General features: G+C 40.6%; 1 protein-coding gene across 5 annotated transcripts in view; it reads left to right on the top strand.

Annotated features, from left to right (window-relative positions):
• Positions 1 to 19,571, top strand: part of MEIS2 (Meis homeobox 2) — a 223,587-nt gene that overhangs the window by 49,803 nt on the left and 154,213 nt on the right. For all 5 annotated transcript variants that reach the window (XM_005904112.2, XM_005904114.2, XM_070378253.1 and 2 more), the window contains one exon: positions 14,564 to 14,709. In XM_005904112.2, coding sequence (XP_005904174.1) covers positions 14,564 to 14,709 — 146 coding nt within the window. The remainder of the gene's footprint in view (positions 1 to 14,563; positions 14,710 to 19,571) is intronic.

Raw genomic sequence — 19,571 nt, forward strand, 5'->3', positions numbered from 1 at the left:
ATGAGAATAGAGGGTCAAGGGGTATGTCAGAAGTGAGCCTCCAAAGTGCAGACAGAGCAGTACAGTTGCCCCCTAAAGGAGAATAAAGTCGGAGATTTAGAAAAAGGGTGAACCAAGGCTATAGGATGCTCTTCCAAATATAGGCACCTCTATTACTCATTATCTCTTTCAGTAAAGTTGCTTCTTCCAGGCAGTATGTCTTACAGGAAAATGCCTTCAAAACTGATAAAACATCAACTCTCTGACCCCTTTTCAACTCTTAGAGACCAACATTCTTAGCTTCTGTTTACAAATTTTACATATAAATGCACAAAGAATAAAACACATTCCAAGAAATATGAGAGTTACCCATCCATTCATTCAGTTAAAGGTTAGGTGTATATTTACCCGTTGTTGTAGTTCAGTCGCTCGGTCATGTCTGACTCTGCTACCCCATGGACTGCAGCACGCCCGGCTTCTCTGTCCTTCACTGTCTCCTAGAGTTTGCTCAGACTCATGAGTCAATGATGCCATCCAACCATCTCATCCTCTGTCACCTCCTTCTCCTGACATCATCCAAAGTTCTAAGAACATCATGAAAAAAATAAAAGATATGGTGCCTGACTTAAAGAAGTTTATGTATAAGAAATGTTGTTGTGTGTATGTGTGTTTGTGGAAGTCACTGGGGTTATTCAGGTGGCTAAAGTAGTCCTTGAAAGAGGTAAATAATTTGGACTAGGATTCTGCTGTAATCAATGGGATTGAAAGTGGTAAATACTTAAATTCAGTATTAAGGTCAATCTACTTTCGATCATATCTTTGTAGCTTAAACCATATAACATCCATCCCTAATGTTTTTGAGTACATATGTCTGTCCATATGCAAGGTGCTGAGATGACATTCGGAGAAGGCAATGGCACCCCACTCCAGCACTCTTGCCTGGAGAATCCCACGGATGGAGGAGCCTGGTGGGCCGCAGCCCATGGGGTCGCTAAGCGTCGGACACAACTGAGCGACTTCACTTTCACTTTTCACTTTCATGCATTGGAGAAGGAAATGGCAACCCACTCCAGTGTTCTTGCCTGGAGAATCCCAGGGAGAGGGGAGCCTTGTGGGCTGCCGTTATGGGGTCGCATAGAGTCGGACACGACTGAAGCGACTTAGCAGCAGCAGAGATGACATTAAGTGGCTTGAAATCACATTGTTTGGAAGCAATTCAGAAAAGACTATGAGTACTTTAAACTTAGCTACTAGACTTTTCTACTTTGCCCAGTATGCTTTCTTTGAATAAGGAAACCAAAATGTATTCATTAAAAAAATATAATCGCTTTATTGAGATGTAATTCACATACTGTATGGTTGACCCATTTAAAGTGTACAACTTTTAAATTTTTGGTATGTTCACAGAGTTGTGCATCCATCACCATGATCAATCTTAGAATATTTTCATCATTCCAAAAGATATATACTTGTTAGCAGTCATTCTCCATTTAAGGGCTTTGTGTCTGTAGTTTTTTAGTGCATAGTCTATACGAAGAATAATCAATTTATGTTTAGATTATTTTTATTAAGCAATCACCTTATTTTTTCCCTTAGGACTATCACATGTATGTTATGGATATCTATTTACATTATGTTATAAAAATACATCTGCTTGATCTCAAATTATAGTAGATTTATTTAAAATAATCATAATAAGTTGAATCCTTAAATGCAGTAGTTGCTTTGTAAATGTTAGCAATTTAGTTTATAAAGTTGTTTAACAAAAATCCAAAGTTTTATTAGGAAGCTCCGTTGTGTGAAAATCTTCTTTGAAAAATGTACAAAATATTTTCTAATAAATAACATGTATGTTCCAATTATGATGTGTTAATGGTTTAAAAATAGTCACCTAAAACCAATTGTCAACTTCAAGACACTATTGTTCTTTTTTCTATGTGAAAAAAGAAAAGTTTCCAAAGGGAGTGTTGATAGATATTCCAATCTGTTGTCTTAGAAAGCATTATTATTAGTACAGAGATGGCTAGCTTTTCTTTAAAGAGAAAGGATTTCTTTTTGCATTATTTAACATTAGTTTTGTGAAGCTGCACTTTTATTAAATATTGTATTGTTTGTATTTTACAATAATTAGAGGGTAGAAGAAATATTCAAAGAGTTTTTTTGTTGTTCTTTTATTTGAAATGGTATCTGTTGATATAAATCCACACAGAAATGCCATATTAAGAATTCAAATTAATCAACTGATATTATAAAAATTTATTATCTATTTTTGTTTTAGATAGCAAATATGATAACAAAGTAGGGAGCCTAAAGATTGAGCGAAAAAAATATCTGCTGCAGATAGAACTTTGGCTTTTTGTTATTCTTCCTAAAAAATTTTATTATTAGTTTATACTTAGTTTCATTTAATATTAAAACATGCTAAGAGAGATAGTAAGATAAAATCCTATAGTTAATGACAAAATGAGAACATTATTATTGTTACATACTGAACATATAGATTTCATATAGTTAATACATTCTTGGAAGAAGACTATATTCTGGTTTAGTATAAAATGTTAAAAATAATTTTATAAATGGTCTTTTGTAAAAAACTCTTTTTGCAAGTATAAAGACCACATCTTTTCTTGAAAGACCTGTTGATTTGGAGATGTTAGCCAGCTATCTTTACTAAAACACTTTACAATGCTAAAAATAGTCCACTTCAGTTAAATATGGATATTTTAAAAAAGAAAATCCCAGTTAGACTGCAACAGAAGGACATTTTGTGTGACAATATTTTGCATGATTAAAAATTTAAACAGAATAACAGCTATTTATATTTACAGTTACATGAGAGTAATTACTAAAGCAGACAGAATACTTAGAGCATAATTTAATAATGTTTTCCTCTAGCAAAGGTGCCAAAATTGTTATTTGCATAATTTTCACAATTTGTACTGAAACACGGCTAAGTGAAATGGGGAAGACAACTCTCCCCAACCACCTTTTTTCTTTTGTAGGAGATGTGGAAAAGAGACTCATGCATCATAACAACTCATTTTTGTATAATTTCCCATAAAATCAAGACCCTTGTGTCAAACCATTAGGTGAAAGAGATGTGTTCCATTCATACTTTCTCTTTTAGAGTCTTTCTTTCAATGACCAGCCTCAGCCCAACTTCAAGGCTCCTAATTATAACATTTACTGGTTCAAAGATTAACCTTCTGAGAGGGGCATTCTGGGCTGTTGGTAACTTGATCAGCTTGGTCTTCTCTTGGTCTCTCTCTCTTTCTGGTTCTTTGTATCTCAGGAGGGAGATGATGGTATCTGGCACATTCCTAGGATGACTTGAAGATAGCAGCCTTCTGTGTTTAAGGCTGAAAGATTGTGAACTCTGTTAGCTGAAATGCCACCCTGGGGAGGCAAATAGAACATTAAAAAAGCTTTAGCTGAAGGTAGTGTAGTGCAAGGAGAGTCAAATTTGAGAGCTGGGACTTGAGTGGACATTTGTCCCTTCGTTCCACCTTAATAAAATCTGAGTGTTTAACTGTGGAAAAGGGCATTTGAGAGATCACTAAAAATGAATCATTAGAGTGCCCAGAAGAGCTTTATTATGATGTACTGTGAATAACTTCAGAACCTACCCTGTGCTTTATATGTGCTTATCAGGTAACTGAGGAACAAGTACGTTCTATTATCCTCTGCTACAGAGATTAGGTGATCTGCTGAAATATACGGGAAAAGGAATTTACTTTTCTATTGGATTCAGTCAATATCCTGTAGAGAATTCTATGGGAGGCTAGGGGAGTAGATATCCTTTATTGAAAAATTTTTAAAAGTTTTCTCTCTATACACAGGACGGATAAAGAACAAGGTCCTACCGCAGAGCACAGGAAACTATATTTCATGTCCTGTGATAAACCATAGCAGAAAGGAATATGAAAAAGAATGTATATTCATGTATAACTGAATCATTTTGCTGTACAGCAGAAATTAACACAACCTTGTAAATTGACTATTCTTCGATTAAAAAATGTCAAATAAAAGTTTATCTCTATATAAATTATGAAATATATATGTATTTCAATGAGAGTAATCAAGTTAAGTGAAGCATAAATTAAAAATACATATACATTGCAGATGAGAGTAACCAGCTTCAGGAAAGCACAGGCTGAGTTTGGAAGCTTTCGTTCACTTCTGCTATAAAGGATTAGAGGGTTCCAGTCAATAAACAAAGCCATTTTATGGCTCCTGACGGGTAAATTGAGGGGACTGATTTGGTCAAGGACCAGTATGAGGATGTTTCTGTTCAACAGTTAACAGGATTCAACATGATATGGAAAATACAGGCGTGCAAAACTATACTACGACGCTCACGTTGCCAGCTAAAGCCTAAAACACTGCCACATTTACATATGTGTCCATCTGTCTGTTTTTACACTTTATTTTTCCAACCAGTGGGTGAAGTGGTTTTCATCCAAGCTGCAGTCTGAATTTTTTTTTTTCACCCACCACTTTCCATTCTATCATATAGCTGCATATTTTAAAGTGCATGTTATTTGTCTCTGGACACATATTTACTTGCACAGCCTTGGCTGGATTTTCCTGTCTCTCCTGGAAGGTTAGCTCATCTTCTCCAGCCTGAGCTTTGCAGTGGCCTGCACAGGCCAGGTTGTCTGGGAATCAGAGTCAGGGCACAGCGTGTTACCTTCTTCAGGTGGCAGAAATTCCCCAGTGCAGGCCTGGGCCAGCGGCGGGGCCCACGGGCCAGCCCAGCCGAGCCGGTGAGAATGGAAGTGCTTTCGGTCTCTTCAGTGGAGAGCCTGCGTAAATCCTGTGTAAATAGAGGGAGGAGAACAAAGAATGAGCCCCTACAGCTCTGAGCATTTGGAGCCATTTGGGGCTGAATTTGCTAAATGCTGCTTATACCGCCTGAAAAGTTGAAGAGAAAGGAGCATAAAATCCCCTCTTTTTTTCCCTTTCTGCTCATACCCCGGGGGGAGGGTGTTCAGGACCAGGGAAGCCTGAGGTAAGCCGATGAAGAGTTGTTTTTTCAGTGCTCTTTTGAGTGTGAAAAAGGTGGCCTGGGTCACTGTCCTCTCTTTAATGTTGGAAAACCCACACAGTTAGTAAATGTTGCATGTAAACGAAAGCATTTCACCTCTCCTGCTTCCCTCCATGCTAGTGGGCCATGAACTAGTCACTTGAAAAATCACAGAAAAATTTCACTTTAACGTGTCCAGACAGTTAAGCACAGCAGGAGAGTAAAAGAGATCAGTAATTAGCAGGTCTCACTGCTGGCCCCTCACCCCACCTCTCGCCCCTCACCCTCCCCACCTTTCTGGGTCTGTAACTTCCCCCTCCCCCCAACCTCTTCTGATGTGAATAAAGGTGAATTGCACGGAAAAAAAGATTTACTTTGAGGACGGTTCTTGGGAAGCAAGTTTTGTAAGGCTAGAGTCTAACACAGAACTGGGCAAAGGCAACTGTGGCTGCTCCTGCTGCTGCTTCTCCTCCTGCTGCTGCTTCTTTTTTTTGCATCGTATTGGAAACCCTGATTCAGATTTCTCAGTGGGATGTCCTAAATTAAACTCCTGGAAGGTAGTCCCTGAAAGAAAAATATCTTTTGATTCTTAGTACATTTTAATCCTGTTTTCAGAGTACTATATTAAGAAGGAAAAATCATTAAAAAATGATGACAGAAACCAGGTTCCCAAAGAGCTATGTGTTGCAGTTCCCTGGCTACAGGATACTTCCTTTTTTCCCCCTATTTTATTTTTTTAATTGAAGGATAATTGCTTTACAGATTTATGATTTTCTGTCGTACATCAACAAGAATCAGCCATAGGTACACCCATGTCCCCTCTTTCCCAAACCTCCCTCTCCCCATCCCACCCTTCTAGATTGTCACAGAGCCCCTGTTTGAGTTCCCTGAGTCATACAGCAAGTTCCCATTGGCAATCTATTATACATATGGTATTGTAAGTTTCCATGTTACTCTATCCATACATCTCACCCTCCACCTCTCCTCCCCCCATGTCCATAGGTCTCTTCTCTGTCTGTTTCTTCATTGTTGCCCTGAAAAAAGATACTTCCTTTTTAACTGTTATGTTCCCAGTCATCTGAGCAGCCTGGGCAAGGGGCAGCCACCCTACCCTTGGGCATTCTCTTCCCCATTGGATTAGGGCAGGTTTGAGAGATGAAGCAACCCTGTTTTTGAAAACAGTATTTGCCAGTGTATCAGACATGTAAGGATCATCTCTGAGGAGGTCATGCACTCCTGAGCAGGAAAACCCTGGGCATGACACACCGAGTGCACCAAGAGCAAGGAGAGTGGGGGAGGGAGCCTGAGGCTAGGTGGCTGCTAGAACAGGTTACCAGGGCCAGGGACTCCTTCACGACACTTTCCTCAAAGCAAGTTACGTTCGCACAGGGGCCAAATATTAAGGCTCCTGCTGCCAATTTGTCCATCCCACTAAACATCTGACTGTTTACACTATGTCAGGGCTTGCGAATCAGAAGTGAGTAAGACATGGCCCCTGCCTTGAAGAATCTCATGGTCAAGCAGGACAGACAAGTTAGTAGATAAATAAATTGCAAAACAGAAGCGTAAATATAGCAGAAGCAAGAACAAACTGATGAAGAACTCCAAAGCCTAGTATACCAGTTTTGTTAATAGGAACTAGGGAAATCCTTACAAAAGAGGTTCCTTTTTCACTGGATTTTGAAGTTTAAAGAGGAGTTTGCCTGGGCAAAGTAGAATAGAAAAGTTTAAAAAAAAAAATGAAGACAAAGAGCATTTTTGGCCAAGGACACAGGCCTACAGACATGGAATCTTGGAAGATCCCTTGGCTCAGAAATGTCTTAAAAATTAAACAGATACTCCTATTTCAAAATCATATTTAATTTGAACTTTAGGTCCACAGGGACCACTAATAGTCCTGTAGATAATGGAGGTAACTGTAAAAATATGCATTTGTTTGTTTCTTGGTTCATAGTTACTTTTTTTTTTCTTTTAGATTACTTTTAAATGCGCTGTCAACTGCAATCTCTTTTGCTCATAAATGTGAATATATGAGGCCTCACTCTGGGGATTTATTTCCTGAGAAATGAGGATTAATCCAGAATCTAGCCTCACCGTAAACCTCTTCTTGTTTTCTGGCAGTTAAGGGAGAGGATAGAGGATGTGAGCACAGGCTTTACAGGGCAAGCACCACTCTGCCACTTCCTGACTATGTGACCTCTGACAAGTTACTTAATTCTTCGGAGTCTCAGTTTTCTTATCTGTAAAGTGGCATTGATAAAAGTAGCTATTTCATCCATTTGTTGTGAAGATTGAGGATTGTAATATTGCAAGTGTCCAGTGAAAGTTACTTGTGATAATGAGGGTAATGAACGTGATGACGGTATTGGTAAGGAAGAGGAGGAGCCTGTATTCTAGAGGAAGAGAAATGGTGTAGAAAAGGGACTACCCTATTGAACATTAAATACTAGCATTTAAAATTCTATAAACTTGTATATGTGTATGTACAGTACATGTACTGTAGGCAAAAATATGCAATTAATCTACAAATATATTTGCATACTTATGTATAAATTAGTGAATTCTTTGAAAAAGGTTAATGATATAATTTATATACTTAATGTTTATAATCAGATATATAAATATCTATAAATTCATGACTGTACCCAGTTTCTGGAAGTAGTTTGGAAGATACATGTTTTATGTGTGTGTGTGTGTGTGTGTGTGTGTCTGAAATTAGTGAATGTACATTACCCAAAATAAAAATGATAATAACTCTAGTGAATTTCTATTTATCAAAAAAGAGGAGGAAAAAAAAAGCTATGTTCTATCAGGTGAGATATCATTCTTTTTTACAGCATGTATTTTATATGAATATATTTGACTATTAAAATTGGTCCAAAACTGGGAGAAGTAAGGATTAAATAGTATGCCACAAACTTAAAAGTACAAATGTTATTGACCAAAATCTGTTTTTATTTGTACTACTATTTCTCTGAATATATGATATTGAAAGGTCAGTTTCTGATTGTTAGTTGACAGGCTGCTAGGTGTTATAGAAGCCTTATTTTTTCTTTAAGAGAGTGACTTTGAGGCAAGTGAATATATCACTTTAGTTACAGCTCTGTGAGGCAGTTCTTGGTGCTGCACAGTTTTGACATCACAGCCCATGAGATCCTGGCTGTATGGACAGTAGATGCTCAAATATTTGTAGCATCTCTGGGCTCTGAAGATCAGTCTGGTACTGTCCATATAAGGGGCTCCACATGGACCACAATAAACCTGTTATAAAAATCCTGGGTCTCAAAGGACCCTTGCTGTACTGAATATATATAAAACCCTTATAGGCACTGGTTTACTTGCAGGGAGAAAAGTTTGCACGTTGCTGTTTGAACCTGGACCAGCCTGGACCAATTCTAGCTCAATTCCTACCCCTGGGCCTTAGATCTAATCTCTCCTCTGCACTTTAGACCTTTACCTGTAGGATAAAGCCTGGTTTGATAACAGAGTTCAAATGAGGTAATGCTTCGAAAAGTGAAAGGTAGCTTACAATATGTGAGAATACCGGTGTTCGTACCACTGGACTTGGAGTTACCTGGACTCTGGTTAGTCACCGATCATATGTAGCCATGGAATCACAGGGGAGAATTTAACCTCTTGGCCTCAGTTTCTTCACTGGTAAATGTCTGGCAGTTTTTCAAGGGAGATGGAGAGATGGACTAGGAAGAAAAAGATGGACTAGGACCCTCTTGGTTGTTGTTGGTGGTAATGGTTTAGTCGCTAAGTCGTGTCCGACTCTTTGTGACCCTCTGCGCCATAGCCAACCAGGCTCCCCTGTCCATGGGATTTCCCAAGCAAGAATACTGAAGTGGGTTGCCATTTCCTTCTCCAGTTCTCTTGGTTGTTGCACTATATTTCTGACAGGGCAAGAAGGCCACATCCTGGACTCAGGATGCCACAGCATCATGGTTTGTATCGTTTCCTTATTTCAAGCCAAGCAGTTGTTGTCTAGAATATAGACACATTTTTAGCGAAATGGAGTATGACAGTATGCCAATAAAAGGAAGTGGTGTCCTTTTGCCTGGGTAGTTGATATGGCCAAGAATTGTGTGAATTGGGAATTTCTGCTTTAGAATCATCTGAGGATCTTCTCACCATGTCCCCATGCCTTTCCTGTTTCATTGGCTACACAGCTACAGATATGGATTTTGCTCACACCTGGATACCCATGGTACCCCAGGCTTGACTTCCTTGTAACTAGACTCCCTTAGTGTTACTCTTTTAAATAAGTGTAGACCGGGGCTGCTTTCCCAGGTATGCCCTGCCCTGAGCATAGTGTGCTCAGCTTTGGAAAGGATGTGTGACCCCCTCCATTTACGGATGTAAATCCAGCCCCACAGATGCTCTCAAAATACCTCAGAGTCTGAAAACAGGAGGAGGACCTGGAGTTTAGATTCAGACCTTCAGACAACTACCACCAGGGGTAGCAGGCTACAGAGTTCTTCTCTGTGCCCCCCAGTGGTGCTTCTCAAGCTTGAGCACCATCAGAATCACCCAGGGTACTTAGTAACCCTCAGATTTTCAGGCCCCATCCCTGGAGATTTGGATACAGTGGGTCTGAGATGGGTCCAAGAATTTACATTTCTTGCAATTTCTTTGCCAGTGCTAAAGGGTGCTGGTCTGTATTTTGAGAGCCGGTGTTCTACAGCGTCTTTCTGTTTAACCTTTACCACCAGAAGATAGGGTGGGACCTCCTTGTGTTGACCAGTACCTGTGATGTAGAGCACCAGGGCTTTCCCACAGTGAATAAGGCCCAGGTCAGGTTGTAGTTGGGGCCTCCCCAGTGGCTCAGTGGTAAAATACTCCACCTGCAGTGCAGGAGACTCAAGAATCTCCTGGAGATTCCCCTGTCAGAGGAAATGGCAATCCATTCCAGTATTCTTGCTGAGAAAATCCCATGGACAGAGAAGCTGGGTGGTCAAGAACCTACAGGTTGTAGTTGTTTGCTGTGACCACTAACCCTGTTTATGGCAGTAGCATAGAATTTTAACCATGTACCTGCTCCTGAGGTTTCATCTTAACTCAAAGTAGAAGGTAATCTAGTTCTGCTGCTGCTACTGCTGCTAAGTCGCTTCAGTCGTGTCCGACTCTGTGTGACCCCATCCCTGGAATTCTCCCGGCAAGAACACTGGAGTGAGTTGCCATTTCCTTCTCCAATGCCTGAAAGTGAAAAGTGAAAGGGAAGTCGTTCAGCCGTGTCTGACTCTTTGTGACCCCATGGACTGCAGCCCACCAGGCTCCTCCGCCCATGGGATTTTCCAGGCAAGAGTACTGGAGTGGGCTGCCATCTAGTTTGGAGGCTTCTAAAAGCCAGTTGAAGAATCTGTGCTAGGCTGATTGCATAACCAAACCCAAGGAACTTGTTAAGAATACAAATTCCTTGTCTCTGCCTCAGGATATTTTGATTTAGTAAGTCTGGGATAAGGCCTGAGGACCCATGTTTTTAACAATCTCCCTTGATAATTTAGTCCACTTCAAAGGTATCTATCCACAGGCTTGAGTATTTCTTTCCATGGTCACATGCAGTACATTCAGAAGCATGCAGCTATTTTGAGTATCTTTGCCCCAAACTTAGATTATGCCTTTAGTCAAGGGATTAGCAACCTTTTAAAGAAAGCACACCCAGTAGTCTTTAGTTTTTTCCCATCAGAGGTGGCAGCGCTGGTGGAATGGCCTTGGGTCAGCCCTTCGAAAAGGCTCTAATGGGGATTGAGTTCTTCAAAGAAGCGTTGTTCCTGGCATGTTTGGAAGTGACTGCATCATTTGGGCAGGCTTCCCAGGTGGCTCAGTGGTGAAAAATCTGCCTGCCAGTGCAGAAGACACAGGTTCAATCCCTGGGCTGGGAAGATCCCCTGGAGATAGAACCCACTCCAGTATTCTCCACTCTGGAGAATCCCATGGACAGAGGAACGTGGTGGGCTACAGTCCATAGGGTCACAAAGAGTCAGACAGAACTGAGCGACTGAGCACGCATGCAAACATGTGCACTCAGGCAGTCCACTCAGCCCCTTCAGTACCATGAAGACTGTAGTCATCCAGTTTGCGATTATCAAAGACAAAGGAGGATCCATGAATAAACTCATTAAGAAGTTCAGCCCTTCACTCACACGGCAGACAATCACTGGGGTGTCTGCTCTGGCTCAGACCTGGAGGTGTGCTCTCAGGATAAAATGATAAACAAGACACAGTCCTACCCCTGCCAAGGACTCCACACTTTTGAACCCTAACTTCAGATGCCGAGACATATGCCGTTACCTTCTCTACCTCCTTTGACACGTGCATCTGTGCCCGTATACCCACCCTTTTCGGCACAGAAATTCATTTGGCATCAATGTCAAGGATTGCCAACTATCCCAATACACATACAGCCCTAAAACAAGGATACGGTATGCATGTTAAGGGTTTCTTTAGTATCATTTGCACGATTTTGTTTTAGGGTGCAGATCACATGGTTGCCTTTTAAAAGAAAAATAGCTGTTGTTAGTCCTCTGTGCTGGAGTTGGTTCACAGTCCATTGGAAAAACAAATTTATTGTGTGTTTGGAAAAGGAAATTCCCATCTTTATAGAGGTATAAACAATAATAGTAATTTTAAAAAGTCTAATGTCTAGTATCTGGTTATTATAAAAATAGACTCATTTTTCTCTATAATTATTTGTTACAGTGGATTCAAATTCAAATATTTAACAACATTTGTATAAAATGGACTGCTTTATATTAAAATGCATGTAATGCTCCTGTCTTCTCCAGTTTAAGTCAGTCATCAAAGGATGCTCAATCCAGCTATGTTTTTTTCTTGAGCTAAATGTAGTGAATCATATCATTTGAAGGTGTTAGAAACCCTCTCTGCTTTTTAGCAAGAGAAAATACTCCATGGAAATACTGTCTCTCATTTTTTAAGGTCATTGATTGGGTTAAAAAAGGCAAGTGTCTTTTTTTTTGTTGAACTTACTTTAATTAAAGCCATTAACCTTTTAAAATAAGTATATCCAAAAAATCTATCAAAAAAAGCTAAAATGAGATTTTAACAAAATCCTGACAATTTCAGCTTAAACATATACACAGAAACCATATGTGCTTAGGAAGAAATATATACACACAGGCATTGTTTACAGTGTGTGTTTTTATATTTGGAAGACATTGAAGGAAGAGCCATTCCATACATACATTATCCGAAATGTACATCCAGATAGCCCGCATAGATTTTTCCATCCAGAGACAAAGATATCTTTATCCGTGGTAGGTCGACAGACAGACTGACTGACTTCAAACTTGCAGTGTGGATTTTTTTTTTTTCCTCATCTCCGGGTACTGCTTTTCAAATTCGCCTCAGGCTACAGAACAGTACCTCAGATCCCCAAGGCCCACTGCCTGGCTCCTAATAGCCACTCTCCATCTGTGTCACATGAACAGCTGATGAGATCGCTCCAGTGTCTGTATTTTGGAGAGCACATCCACCCAGGTTAAAATGCTAGGGTTGCCAAGGAGCAGTCAGAAGCCATTAGTGTGGGTGAGAATTTGCCTTGCAGCAGTTCCTTGGCATGGTGGAAAGTGTGTACGCGTGTCTCTGCTCGAGCTTGTGTGTGTGTGTGTGTGTGTGTGTGGAGTGTGTGTGTGTCCTTGTGCAAGTGACCCCTTGGTGTACATGAGTGTGCAGGGAGGGTAGACAGATGAAGACTAGATTCCATCCAGCCAGGATTCGTAAGTCAAATGCCTTTTGTTTCCCTGTACTCCTGATTAGTTCTTTGACTATTTGGGGTCCTTTCTATTCACTCTTTTTTTTTTTTTTTTTTTTTTTTTTTTATCATAACAGACGGCAAAGAAAAAGAGAACAGCAACTTCGGGGTCATGCTCTAGTGTTTGGGCAGATGGAAGGGATCTGCTTTGCCTTGGGGCAGGGTGGTTGTAATGAAGTGGCCTGTCAGTCTGTAAATAGTGAGGGTCATCTCTTCCATGTGATGGAGGGTATCACATTGCAGTGAAAATGGAAATGTCAATAAAATTAATCTGCCAGCTCTTTGCTGTGGCTTTTCTGCTTCTCTGGTCAAAGAAGGTTGAGGGTTTTTGCGGCGAGAAGGGAAAAGAACAGGTATAGGGAAGCCCACAGAGCAGACAGTTGGGACAGGTTAGGAGGCAAGGGGCCCATGGCAGGATGTCCCCAGTGTGGCCCAGTCCAGGAGGAGGGAGCTGGCCTGGGAAGGAGCTGATGAATCTATAGCATTCCCAGGGAAGCTGCGGAGCGTCTAGCTCAGGCTACATTGAGCACAGAGTTTATTGTTTTAGGCTTTCTTGGACAAGGTTTTTACTTAGCATGGGATTTATGGCATTTACTGCTAATGAATGTCTATTCTTAAATTACAAAAACCCCCATCTCAGCGCAATTCCCAGATGTTCTTCCAGGACCCCAGCTTCTTAAACACCAGCAGGGAGCATAAACTCTCCACTTCTCTGTTTTCCTCTTTCGTGTGGCTCCAGGCTAATGATGTGCAAGGAAAACACAGCCATCTATAAAGCCCCAGTGCTGTCCCCGTATTCTTCATTTATTTTGCATTTGATTATGCCACAAGTCGGATCTTGTTTCTTTCCTTTTTTTAAAGTTATTAGTTCAAATATTAATGTAGGGATATGGCATATATTGCTCCTCTTGATTGATGCCTTCCCAAAAACAGGAAGACGTGCTCGTATGAATTTTAAGAAAGTAGGGGTCCTGCAATGCCTTGCCAGAAGAGTTTTTCAGATACATAATTTAGATGCCCTCCAGGCAGGCTTTCAAGGCATTTTTGCCGGAGGGCAAGAAAAAATAACTATGACTGTTAAAAGTAAATGATTTTTGCTAATGCACAATTAATGCCAGAGAAAAGCACAGAAGAGAAAGATGTTGATAGAAACTTCTGATTAAGTGAGCACCCTACCTTGATGTGCATCTTTTTTGTTTTTTAATGATAATGATCAGTGGTGCAGAGAGCTAAAAGTTTTCATGTCACGCGGATGCTGAGTCCAGGGTCATCTGAGGAGTATGTGAATGTGCGTGCTTGGGAGGTGACAGTTCTAGGAGGGGCTGAGCAGGCAGTGTGTTATGTGCAATGAACAGTGACACAGTTACTGTCACCTATGCAGGCAGCCTAGAATATATAGACTACAGAACATTTAACTTGATTACCCTACAGTATGTGTTCACTCTGGGCATGGGGATGCATTTTCACTGAATGGGTTTTCTGATGGCGGTTTTCCCACATTGGATTCCATAATTGACGAAGAGCTACTGCACTGTGTCAAGAGCACAATTATAATTGAATTAATGATATGGGAGAGTGTGAGACACACAAAATTAACATTTGAAGAGGCCTGGTTTAATTTTGTCTTTTACATATTTGTGTCTCCAATTATACTTTAATGAAAGAGAATATACCCGCTTAATGGATTTCTTTCAACAAGCTTAGCTGAGCTGATCATTAGCTGCTCGTTGTTGTTGGCACCCTTTCTGTGTTTTCTCTAATGTATTTTCATTTCTTTCTACTAGGGGATGGTTTAGACAACAGTGTAGCTTCACCTGGCACAGGTGACGATGATGATCCAGACAAGGACAAAAAACGTCAGAAGAAAAGAGGCATTTTCCCCAAAGTAGCAACAAATATCATGAGAGCATGGCTCTTCCAGCATCTCACAGTAAGTCAAGATGAAAGAGAAAAATAAGTTTTGTTGTTTTGCCTTCTCCTAGCACATTAGATGGGCTCATACAGATTTTTTTAAAATAAGGTGCCTATTTTCCCTTTCTTGAAATCTGATGGCTAACAGGGCAGTTGAGGTTTTTACTGATTCTCACCACCCAAAGAGCACCCTGTAGAAAGGAGGAGTTTTTATTTCCACAGGTCAGGAATGGACCCTATTCAAAATGATTTAGGGCTCTAAAACGTCTGTATAAGTAAATGTGTTGTTTATGCAAAAAGGTTTGAGAGCAACTTCAGATAATACAACTGCTACCAAGGGAAACGGCTGTGAGAAGCTCATGAATCCATAAATGTTGCCGATTACACTCTTAACGAAAGCCATCTTCTTAGGAGGCAGAAAAAAAAAAAAGCACCTTGCCACATGTATGTCCAAGTGCCTGGTATCAGGGGCAGCTCTGATCGCTGAAGCAGCTTGCAGCATGTCACGTGTTTATATGACAACCACAGAAGGGTTATAGGTGCCCAATGCCTTTGTTTCTAAGGTAGAGATCAAAGATTCTTTTTTAGTGGTTCAAGTCCATTATCTTATAAGCCGACCCTGTTCACTTATGGGGAAAGATCAACAATGTGCAGCATTTTCCAAGTAACAGTTTATCTTTCTGTTTGCAATCAGTTTTATGTGTCATTATATACATATATACCATTAACTGAGACCCTTAAGACCAAAAAATTACAGTATATTTTTGCAGAGGAACTACGTGCTTGCATTTTACTCTTCGTTTGAAACTTCTGGGAAAATAGTAAAGATGTCAGAGGCTGTTTCTTGCTATAAGATTGTTTTCAGGCCATTCTGTTTAGGCTGCAGCTTAAAAATAGAGGAGCACATTGAAAGCTGAAGGTCTTTGATTATCCAACTTGTGGGTTGCCATGCTGAATGACATTAGTTACAGTGTCATGAGTCCAGGACAAGGTTCCACGTTTATTTATGGCGGTGGCTGCTGAGCGACTCTTCCAGCAGGGCTCCAAAGGGCGAGGGGTGGGGCACAGCGGGGAAGGCAACACGATAGATTCACATTCCTAAATCGGCCATTTTGATGTAAGGACATTAGTAGCAAACTAAGGTGTATCGATCTGGCCGGTGGTGTCAGGATTAGCTGGGAGTACCAACGAGGCTGCCGTGGCAGTGGTTATTCTTGCCTCGCAGCTATGGCCATTTCAAAGGTCAGGCCCCTGCACTGGCTGGGCTCAGAGGAATTAGACCGAACATGCCGTCTCTGGGCTGATTACTTAACCAAAGACAAAATAATGAGTCCTAAGCAAATACTGACTAATTGAAAGGGCTGTAAATCCATTACATATTGGTCAGGGATAATCAGGAGTATTTAATCACTTTTATCTATTCAAGAGCACTGAAGCTGCAACAGCAAAGCCCTGAACCTTGCCATGTGGTTATTATTCTCATCATTATCAAAATTACTTCACAGCTGTTCTTTGCTACATCACCTCAGCTGGAGATTTACTAACCTGTAAAATGTTTTTAATTTGGAAGTCGAATGAGTGTGAGAGGAGGGGTTTCTCATTTTTAACTGAAGGTTTGTTTGGTTAGAGTAGCAAGTAAGAAAGGCAGGGTGGGGCGAGTAGATGGCAGGCAACTGCCTTCTCCCACCAGCTCACCTGTTTGATTTCCTCCCTCTGTCTCCCTGTGTGCTCAGCATTCCTTGGTTGAAAGTAAAGAGTTCAGCAATTACTTTTCAAGCAAACATCCCCATGTATTTTCAGCCCCTCAGTCAAAAAAACCCAACATTATAGAACAGCAGAATCTTAGAAAATGCAGCTGCTTTGTTTACAAACCAGGAAGCTCAGACCCACAAAGGAAAGTGATGGGCTCAAGGTCCAGCTGTGATCAGGACCCAAGCCTTCCTTGACCCCAGCTCAGTGCCCTTTCTACACGTTATGATGACTTTGCTAGAATCATGATCACCATGAACAGTTGCATATCAGCCTTACAACCTCTGCCATCAAAATGCTCAGTGTCAAAGGGAGGAAATAGAAGAAGCAAAGTGCTGTTTGCTTTACTTATTTTTAAAAGTTGCCTGCTCCCACAACCTTTCCAAATAGAGAAGACTTACTCTATACTTCTCTCTTAAAGCCAACTCTTTCCTTCAGCACCCGGGTCTGTGCCTTGAATCTTCTTCCAAGTATCCCGAGCTTCCTCTTGCTTGGCCAGTTGGTGTCTTACCTCCCACCTCCCTGTCATCCTGGGTTAAACCCACTGTGCACCCTGACTGCAGGTGAGGAATTGTGCAGACCTATTGATCCCCGGGTGCTCCTTGTGGCTGTACTGTTCACTCAGTACTATGTACTGGGTACCTTCTCCCTACCCCGAGGGTGCTTTCATCTAGATAAATATGCACGAGGCTTTGTGCAGAATTCTCTGTCCAGCTGAAAATTTTAATTAATGCCTGTCCTTATAGTGGGGAGAGAAGACAAAGAACCTGAGCCGGAGAGTTGGGAAACTGACATTTTGAGTTCAGCTTTCTGGAGTTCTGGATGAACCTCAGTTAAGTCCATTAAGTTCTCTGGACCTGCCATTTCTCCATTTTTCAAACGGATCTGCATGTTGCAGTCTGCTTTCCCGTACTCGTGTGTTGGTTACACTCAGAGCTGTCAGAGCATGGCTCTGCCCCAGGTTCCCTGGTCATCCTCTCCTCTCAGTACCCCACTTCCTTTTTATTTTCCATTAAGGGCTTTCTTTTTCTCCTTCCCACAACCTTCTTTTACACCATGCCCCTTTATTACTTTCTCCACCGGCTTTGTCTGTCCATCTCTCTCTCTGCTCTTCTCCCCAGCCTTTCCTGCACCTCCCTTGTATGTAAGGAAATTCTCCTCAGCTTTCCCTTTGACAACATCTTCCCTCTTTATCCCAGCATCACCCCAGCTGCAGAGAAGAGGTTCAGTAACTTTGATGAGGATGGTTCCTTAAAATTTTACTTTCCAATCTTTAATGAGCTGAAAGATTTACTCAGCTATAATTCTGAGTGCAGAAACCAAGAACAGAGCCCCCTAACTAGCGACATGTTAATTTAGACCCCTTTTCTTATGCACTAACAGGCATGAGGAAGTCCTTGGAAATAGAGATGCCCCACTATATTTTTCTGTCATTTAATTAATTTCAACTTTCAAAGTGAAATGTTGGCTCTAGCTCACTGAAAATAGATGTAGTCTAAATTATTATTTCATGTAAATTTCTTTACAAGTGCATGATTCAATGTGCATTCCTTCATTATTAGTCTCTTTAACATTATTTCAAACTGGTTTGTTCCCCTTTGTGCAGTATGACCTACTCTTGTATTACAATAATCCTCGATGTACCCTTTTTTCTTTCTTTTTTAAAAAAGAAGCTAATTGAATTATCTCATTATTTTAATTTGTTAAGCAAATGTATTTTGGATCTCAGGATGTGTTCTTAAAGAAGGGGGTTGCTGAGGCTTTGCCCCCTGAATGGGCCATTGGCCCATTTTGACATTCATGCATTCATTAACTAGCAGAACATAAAAGAACTCTGGTTGTATTTTTTTTTTTCCAAACACCCAACCAGCATGGAGCAACTTTTCCCAATAAGCCACAGGGGTCTCTCTACATATGTTCTCAACTGCAAGCTATTGTCACCTATTCTGAATACCTCAAAAGGCCCAGAGAAAAAAGAACCCCACCTCAACAAAGGCCAACTGTAGCAATTGTTAAGTCTTAGTCTCAATATGACAAAAATCATTAACCTTCAGTTTTCTTGGAAGAACAAGTTCCACTACAACTGTAACAGTTAAAACACTCTCTCAAATTCCTGTGCACCGCCAGCTTCAGGGGAGGAGGTAATAAACTCAGAGCTAATCGATGATATTGAGGAAAATATTTAAACTAAATCCAAGGTGGCCGTAATAAACCAAACTCTTTGATGAATTGAGGAATTTCCATATTGAGTTAAGCACTTTAAACTTGCTTAGTCTGAAGCTAAATACTTAGTTTCTAGTTTCTAACTACCAATTTCCAGAATGTCCTTTAAACATCACAATGATTTTAAGGAAATAAATCCACATATTTAAATCCTCCCAGTAATTTTAAGGAAATAAATCCAAGTAAATACTTTTTAGAAATTCAACCAGCGAAATGCGTCATATGTTACTCTTACCCCTCTTTTATTGGTGGACGGCTCTGCCTGGCTTCTCAGACTAAGAAATCTAGTGAAGATGGAGGAAAGAATCTGTTGGAATGTATGTGCTTTTCCTGGAAAGTACCCAATGGCAAAAAATCATAGGGAAATCCTAGGGAAGTGTATTCTTTTCCCTAACACATGGAGATTATGATATCATAAAAGTAAGCCTGCCATTACAACTGTTTCTATTTGACTTCAAAGATAGTTAAAGAAAGAAACAGCAAGAAATAATACCCGGGCTGACGGTTTATTCTTAACCATGAAAAACTCCTCCACGCCAAGAAGCCCTTAGTGTACTCAATGAGGCTCTCAGGCACCTCCACTTGCCACCTTCAAGAGCTCCCCTGGTTGTGCTGCAAAGAATATATTTGATCATGGAATGAAAACAGGAAGTGCTCACACACAAAGACACCACTTGCTCATACCCGTTTCTGACTACAGTTTTTCTTATTTGAAAACATAGGGATAAAGCTCACCCTTAGCAGATGTGGGACTTCTTTCAAAGCTATGTGTACAGAATCAGAAGCAAATTTATTTCAAAGTGATACAATATCCTGCAGCCTCCTGGAAACTGCAGGTTCTAAAAACTCTGCCCTTTGTTCATGGCAAAATGCTTAGCCTCTTGCCATATCTCTGCTGTGGAATGAAGC

The sequence above is a fragment of the Bos mutus genome, chromosome 10 (genome assembly GCF_027580195.1).
Source record: "Bos mutus isolate GX-2022 chromosome 10, NWIPB_WYAK_1.1, whole genome shotgun sequence".
NCBI classification, from domain to species: domain Eukaryota; kingdom Metazoa; phylum Chordata; class Mammalia; order Artiodactyla; family Bovidae; genus Bos; species Bos mutus.